Source organism: Salmo trutta, chromosome 26, assembly GCF_901001165.1.
Source record: "Salmo trutta chromosome 26, fSalTru1.1, whole genome shotgun sequence".
Lineage (NCBI taxonomy): Eukaryota > Metazoa > Chordata > Actinopteri > Salmoniformes > Salmonidae > Salmo > Salmo trutta.
The window spans coordinates 29,402,550-29,410,478 of record NC_042982.1 but is presented as its reverse complement, the minus strand read 5'-3'; the positions used below and the strand labels follow the sequence as shown (position 1 = coordinate 29,410,478).

At 46.5% G+C, this 7,929-nt stretch overlaps 1 protein-coding gene across 1 annotated transcript; it reads left to right on the top strand.

Moving 5' to 3' along the window:
* The first annotated feature begins 862 nt into the window (after positions 1 to 862).
* On the top strand, positions 863 to 7,582 carry LOC115163980 (cis-aconitate decarboxylase-like). The gene is made up of 6 exons (XM_029716149.1): positions 863 to 1,031; positions 2,641 to 2,698; positions 3,325 to 3,512; positions 4,429 to 4,521; positions 5,518 to 5,723; positions 6,594 to 7,582. The coding sequence occupies exons 1-6, from the start codon at positions 1,014 to 1,016 to the stop codon at positions 7,537 to 7,539; spliced, it is 1,509 nt and encodes a 502-aa protein (XP_029572009.1). The 5' UTR covers positions 863 to 1,013; the 3' UTR covers positions 7,540 to 7,582.
* Positions 7,583 to 7,929: the final 347 nt, after the last annotated feature.

Here is a 7,929-nt window from a genome sequence, read left to right as displayed (position 1 = left end):
GGGACACGACAGGACAAAGACATCTGACTGCTACGCCATCTTGGATAACAGTCAAATCACAGTGTAAAAGCAGGTGGACTGGTTCTACTCTTTTTGACCATTTTGTGGTGAAAAACTGGCTGGGTGGAGCATAACACGTCAACCCTGTTATCCATAGATAAACAGGCTAGACATGTTAAAACAATTCACTTTTTTTTTACTTGCATTCAATTGCCCCTCCCTGTTGTACACAACTTTCCATCCCACTGTCACAAGGGAATTTATGGCTGATTTAAGGGGAAATCGTCAACCCTGTTACTTTTTTTGACACTTAATAGGCTCTTACTATAGTATTTTTTTATTTCACCTCTTGAAATGGGAAAACTTGTTTTTATTAGGTTCAACATGTGCTCTTTATGACATAATTATTTTGCCCCACCAAGTTACACATCTCATAAGGCACTGAAATGGTGGAATGACCCCCCTGCCCCTCTCTGTCCTGTGTCAGGGATCTTTGTCTCTCTGGAGTATAACATCACACCTTACCTAAGAAGGAAATGCCTTCCTCCTGATGCTGATGATGATGGTGAGGGAAAATCCCAGCATGTTATTGTAGTAGAGGTTCTTGTTTGTGGAATTTCCTGCCTCTCTCTGTTCCCCTGTATGCCCCTCCCACCCTTATCTGTCCCCCCCTGCCCCCCTCCCTGCCCTTCCCTGACCTTCTCTGTCGCCCCCCCCGCCCCTCCGTCCCACTCTCTCCCTCTCCCTGCCCAGTATCGGGGATCTTTGTCCCTCTGGAGTATAAAAGACTGACAGACTTCACCTGAGAGACAACCTGCCTCCTCTCCTCCATATACTCTTCCTCCATCCATTCATCTACCCCTCAATCTCACCAACAGATCTACGAGGAACAGAAAGAAGAATTGAGAGAAGGAGGACAAACAGAGAGAAGAGCCTAAAACGACAAAACAGAGGACAGACAGTCAAACAACGAGAGAAGAATTTAACCACAGAGAGAGTGACGACAGACAGACATGCTCTTCAAAGTACAGGTAAGCACCAGTCACTGTGGTCACTCACCATGCATTTAACCTATAAGAGAATTATATGAAATGATTGATATTTATAGTATGGGTCTCTCTCTCTCTATCCCATTCCCTGTCAGTGTGTCTGGTTAGAGACCTAGAAGGGATGTTGTTGACTGTTGGTGATGTAATATGAGCTGTAATATGAGCTATATGGACACCATGCATTAACTCATTCATCATACATTGATATATGTGGGATTCTCTCTATTCCACTGACCGTCAGTGTGTGGGGTTAGAAGCCGAGAGAGAATAAAGTTGTATGTCTGTCTGTGATTTGTATGGTGAATACTTCAAGACTCAAGCTTTATCATCTTATGCGATCAGGTGTTTTTTAAAATAATTTGATGTAGTCATGGGGTATTCTGTTTTAATGACTCACGCCACACCTGGCTACACACAGCTCACCAATCGAACGCTGTTTGGGTCAGTACTCGTCTCTTTATCTGAAGTGTCAAATAACACACAGGTCATTTTTTTAAAACTTCTTTGGGATAGATGGGACATTAGCGTCCCACCTGGACAACAGCCGGTGAAATTGCAGTGAAATACAGCTTAACTTGTTGTTAATCCAGCCAAGGTGTCAGATTTCAAAAAGGCTTTACGGAGAAAGCAAACCATGCAATTATCTGAGGACAGCGTCCAGCACACAAATGCATAACAATCATTTTCAAACAGGGAGTTGAGACACGAAAGTCAGAAATAGCGATGTAATATATGCCTTATCTTTGAAGATCTTCTTCTGTTGGCACTCCAAAATGTCCCAGTTACATTACAAATGGTCCTTTTGTTTGATAAAGTCCTTTTTTATATCCATAAAAACTCAATTTAGCTGGCGAGCTTCAGTCAATAATCCACTCGGTTTCCCTCTTTCAAAATGCGTACAAAATTAATCCCAAACGTTACCAATAAACTTAACCAAGCAAGTCAATCAACGTTTATAATCAATCCTTAGGTACCCTAATATGCAAATAAGCAATAAAATTTAAGATGGAGAATCGTTATTGTCTTTACCGGAGACAAACAAAAAGAACGCGCTGTCTCGGCCATGCGCTTGGAAACTACAGCCAGAATGGGAGCCACTTAGAAAAACTTCAACTTCTCCCTCATTTTTCTAAAAACCAGCCTGAAACTCTTTCTGAAGACTGTTGGCATCCAGTGGAAGCCCTAGGAACTGCAATCGGGGACGATTTCGCCCTATTATAAAAGTGCCAGCCATTGAAATTAGTGGTAGGATGAAATTCATTTATTTTGGGATGGTTTGTCCTCAGGGTTTTGCCTGCCATTTCAGTTCTGCTAAGTTCACAGACATTATTTTAACAGTTTTAGAAACTTTAGAGTGTTTTCTATCGAAATCTACCAATTATATGCATATCCGAGCTTCTTGGCCTGAGTAGCAGGCAGTTTACTTTGGGCACGCTTTTCATCCGCCCCCTATCCCAAAGAAGTGTTAAACTGAAAACAACAAACTGAAAGTTTTGTGTTTTTGCTGTTTTATGTTCATTCTTTCTCTCTATCCGTCTGTCAGGACTGTATTACTGACATACTGCTGTCTGTCTGTTTGTGTGTTTGTCAGAGATCCTTCAGACCCATGTCTGCTACACTGAGAGGACTCCACCAATCTGCCCTGGACAGTAAGCTCTGCTCAGCACTCACAATATCAAAACACACACACACACACACACACACACACACACACACACACACACACACACACACACACACACACACACACACACACACACACACACACACACACACACACAGAAACGCGTTAGCTAAGGGTTTCTTTCTGGCTTGGATATGAGAAAGCTTATGTTTGACAGTAGTAAATATTGGTCTGTTCTGTTCTATTCATACAGGATGTGTTGGTCAGGTCTATACTGTACATAGACCTAGGCTACATAGACCTACATTGACATAGGCTGTCTGTGTTGGTTCTCTAACTCTCCTCTGTTTCTCCGTCTCAGTTCAGACGTGAATAAACTGAGCTTAGAACATACTGGGGAGGTTTTAATCATTCCTGTCTCCTCCTGTCCTCGTCTCCCTTTTTCTCCCCTCTCCTCGTCCTCTTCAACACCTCTCCCCCTTTCCCTCCCTCCTCCTCCTCTCCCCCTTTCTTCCTGCCCCTTTCCACCTCTCCTCCCTCACCCCTCACCCCCCTCCGCCTCCTCCTCTCCTCCACCCTCCTTCTCTCCTCATCATCCTCCTCATCACTCTTCATTTCCTCCCATCCCCCTGCTCTCCTCCTTCCTTCCAGTAATACAGGGTCCAGACTCAGAGGACAGTGTGACGGACAGTTTTGGACAGTTCATCCAGGGTGTCCAGCCCCACCACCTGACCCACACCCTGCTCCACCGTAGCAAGAGGATGGTTCTGGACTCCATCGGAGTGGGACTACTGGGCAGCACAACACACGTCTTCCAGCTGGCCCTACAACACTGTCAGGTGAGATAATAGAATGGATACTTTACATTTTAATTTTTTTTTTACATTTTAGTCATTTTAGCAGACGCTCTTATCCAGAGCGACTTACAGTAGTGAATGCATACATTTCATACATTCTTTTATTTTTTTTATTTTTTTTGCACTTTATTGTCCATTGGTTACACCAGAAACTTGTCTTCTGCCTTTCCCAACACCCCTAGATATAGACACGTTGAGAGGCACAGGGTCAGCCGCACAGAGCGCCCCTGGATGCAGAGCAATTGTGGGGGGCTAAGTGCTTTGCTCAAGGGCCCAACGGCAGGCGATGGTGTATGGGCTCAGAGACGAGCAGCTTCTCAGCTGCTAGTTCAGTTCCATTCCCATTTTTGTGTCGCCCGGGACTTGAACAAGCATCTTTCAGCTTCCTTTTCTCCTCGTCTCCTTCCCTTCACCCTTCACCCTACCCCTAACTGATGTGAAAGCAGATAGCTTGTAGTAATGTCAATCTACCAAGTTGGCACATCAGTGCAGATGAAGGAGAGGACACCACGTGATGAGGCAAGGGCTTTTCCCTTACTGACAGCTCTATGAGTCCAGCCCAGTGTTGTAACAGTGCGTAAGAGGCAGCCTGCAGCCAACACACAGTCACTGGAGCTAGGGTTAAGGTTAGATAGAGACAGTTGACAGACTACATAACTGTTAGAGGCAGACACTCTGTCATCACTTAGTCAGGACAGGAATGAAGGAATGTACTCTGTAAAGATTGGTCACTCACAGTCCCCATGGTGATTAAGTTCATGTGTAGCTGTGTGGAAACACAGCGTGATATGGACACAGTGTTGTTAGGAAGAGGAGAAAAACAGGTTGTTTTAACAGTTATGTTGTCCACCTGTTCTTTCTCTCTACCTCTCCCTACTGTCTATCCTGTGTCCTGCAGCACATGTATGCTCCCAATGAGGTCAGTTCTGTTTACGGACGCGGAGGAACCAGACTCTCCCCAACCCTTGCTGCCTTCGTCAACGGAGTGGCCGTGAGTAGATACATCTACAGTAGTTCTGCATAGACATGAGTGTAGATATATGTAAGGTACAAGAGCATAGACACTGTAGCGGAGAGACAGTAGATACGGTGGTAGGAACCAAAAATCTCACATTTTGACTCATCAGACCAAAGTACAGATTTCCACCAGTCTAATGTCCATTGCTCATGTACCACAGACACCTTCATGTCTTAAAGTAGTGATGGAATGTTGTTCCTGTTGCTTATTTGAGCTGTTCTTGCCATAATATGGACTTGGTCTTATACCACATCACCACCACCACCACAGTCATTCAGCCACACAACCTGGAAAAAGGAAACCCTCAACCTTCACCTTCTGTTTGTGGGCTAGAGTTAAACAGACAGATAGACAGGTCTCAATATGAATGTGAAGCGATGATGGGCAGATCCAGGTATGTGCACAGATAGAGGCCTAGGCATGCTGGACAATGTCTGCTACAGTTTTTACACTAGATCATTGCAGGCTAGGGTTAGTACATTATTGTTAACAGAGAGGGAGAGTCAGAACAGGGAGATATATGTGGACACTATAGGGCTCCTACTACGACAGACAGACAGACAGACAGACAGACAGACAGACAGACAGACAGACAGACAGACAGACAGACAGACAGACAGACAGACAGACAGACAGACAGACAGACAGACAGACAGACAGACAGACAAGTCATAAAGTCAGAGTATCCAGCATGACATAAAAACATCCAGCAACTCACATATAATTGTCAGTATTTGTCACTATTTATTGTCTCATGTGGTAAACCAACTGTGTACACCCACCTTCCTTGGTTTTGTAATTAAAATAAAATTTGAATCATTAAAGCAATGAGTCTGATAATAACTGTGGTCTTTCCATTGTCTGTCTCCATTGTCTGTCTGTTGTCCAAGATAACTGTATCTGTTGTCTGTTGTGTCTGGGCTAACTGTGTCTATTGTGTGCCTGTTGCGTGTCGGTTGTCCTGTACAGACCCACTCCATGGACTTTGACGACACCTGGCACCCTGCTACTCACCCGTCGGGGGCGGTCCTTCCTGCCTTACTGGCGATCAGCGATATGCTGCCCAACAACAGAAAGCCTAGTGGGCGGGACTTCCTGTTGGCCTTCAACGTTGGGATAGAGGTCCAGGGACGCCTGATGAGGTTCTCCAACGAGGCTCAGAACATCCCCAAGAGGTGAGGACTGGACCATTACTCTGGTGCTCTCTATGGGGCTGTAAAATAAAGTATTCTCAATGTCTACAGGTCTGTGTGTGTGGTATTCTACCAGCCTGTCTCTGGGATAGGAGAGGCTCAGTGGCTAGTCTAATTCGTTTAGTTTAACAGGTGGATTCCGTTAGACATAGGTGTTTAAACACCATTACAGCCGTTCTACTGTGTTTACACTGTGAGAATGTGGTGAAATGACTTATCATTTGTTAAATCCCTCAATACCGCTAAAACAGACTCTCAGCCTCTCCTCCCTACGCAGACCTAAACTGTATAGACCAGATGGCTGTCCTGTCCAGTAGTATTCCATTCTGCACTAGACAGACACCTGTCCTCACTTTAGACAAATGCAGGTTAGCGTTTTTGATCAGGAATCTTGTTCTGGAGGCAGCTCTGCAGAGTGGTCACTACTTGGCACAGGCACAAAGTCATACAATCAGATTTGAAACCTAACTGTAACCTTAACCACACTGCTATCCCTATTGCCTAACTCTAACCTTAAATTAAGACCAAAAAGCTAATATTTGTTTTCATGAATATAGCCGATTTTGATTTTGCAGCTGGCCTATCTAAGGGGAAAGCGCTCAGTTATGCCTCCAGGACAAGATCCACGACAATAAACGTCAACCTGCTAGACAGACACTTGTACTCACTGGCCCAGCAATCATTTAATAATGACTGAGACAAACACTTTACTCAAGATTACTCAATTAGGCTGCTACTAAAATAGACATGTGCCTCCAAAACATCTGATCTCTCTCTGTCTCCCCCTCCCTCCCTCCCTCCACCCCCCTTCCCTCCCTCCACACCCCCTCCTCACCCCTCCCCTCCCTCCAGATTCCACCCCCCCACCGTCGTGGGTACTCTGGGTAGTGCTGCAGCCTGCGCCCGCCTCCTCTCTCTGGAACGCTCTCAGTGTAGCCACGCCCTGGCCATCGCTGCCAGCCTATCAGGAGCCCCCATGGCGAACGCGGCCACCCAGTCTAAACCCCTCCACATCGGAAACGCTTCGCGGCTGGGGCTGGAGGCGGCTCTGCTGTCCTCAATAGGACTGGAGGCCTCGCACAGGGTCCTGGATGACACCGCCGGGGTCGCGGGGTTCAGCGCCTTCTACGAGGACTACGCCCCACAACCTTTGACCTCACCAGAGCAGGCGGGGTTGCGGTTCCTACTGGAGGACCAGGACATGGGGTTCAAGAGGTTCCCGGCCCACCTGGGGATGCACTGGGTGGCCGACGCTGCTGCCTCAGTGCACAAGCTACTGCTGGGGGAGCTGGGGTCACAGGGGATGGGGCAAGGGTCACAGGTTGTAGGTCAGGTCCAGGACATCTTGCTGAGGGTTCCCCACTCCAAGTACATTAACCGTCCATTCCCGGAGTCGGAGCACCAGGCCAGACACTCCTTCCAGTTCAATGCCTGCTCTGCCCTGCTGGACGGGGAGGTCACCGTGTTCTCATTCTCCCAGGAGGCACTACAGCGACCCGACCTGCTGGCCTTGCTGGGGCGTGTCCGCGTTGAGCATCCCCATGACAACCCGGCTAACTTCGACCGCATGTATGGTGAGGTGCAGGTGACGCTGGTGGGTGGGGATGTGCTGAAGGGACGCTGTGATACTTTTTATGGTCACTGGCGCAACCCGCTGACCAATGAAAGTCTAAGGAAGAAGTTCCGTAGCAACGCGGGTGCGGTCCTACCCAGGGAAAAGGTGGAGGGGCTGATTGAAGCTGTAGAGGGACTGGACAGACTGGAGGACTGCTCTCCTCTACTGGCACTGCTGCAGTGAAACACACACACACACATCACAGACGTGCACACATACCTACACACTCTCTCTCTCATGCACACACACACACACACACACACACACACACACAAATATATATACCTCATCACAGCACTCTTTTCTGACTAGCTGATCTTTCTGCATTTAACATCAGGTGTCTATAGACATATACAGACCAAGAGCTTGCATCTTCAGGTGTGCATAACTTACGTTGGTCTTGGATGTTCTGTTTGCCAGTGGTGTAAATTACTTGTGGTGAATGTAGTGAAATAAAAATACTTTAAAGTACTACTTAAGTAGTTTTTGGGGGTATCTGTACTTTACTATTTATATTTTTGACAACTTTTCATTTTATTTCACTACATTCACCACAAGTACTCATTACATTCT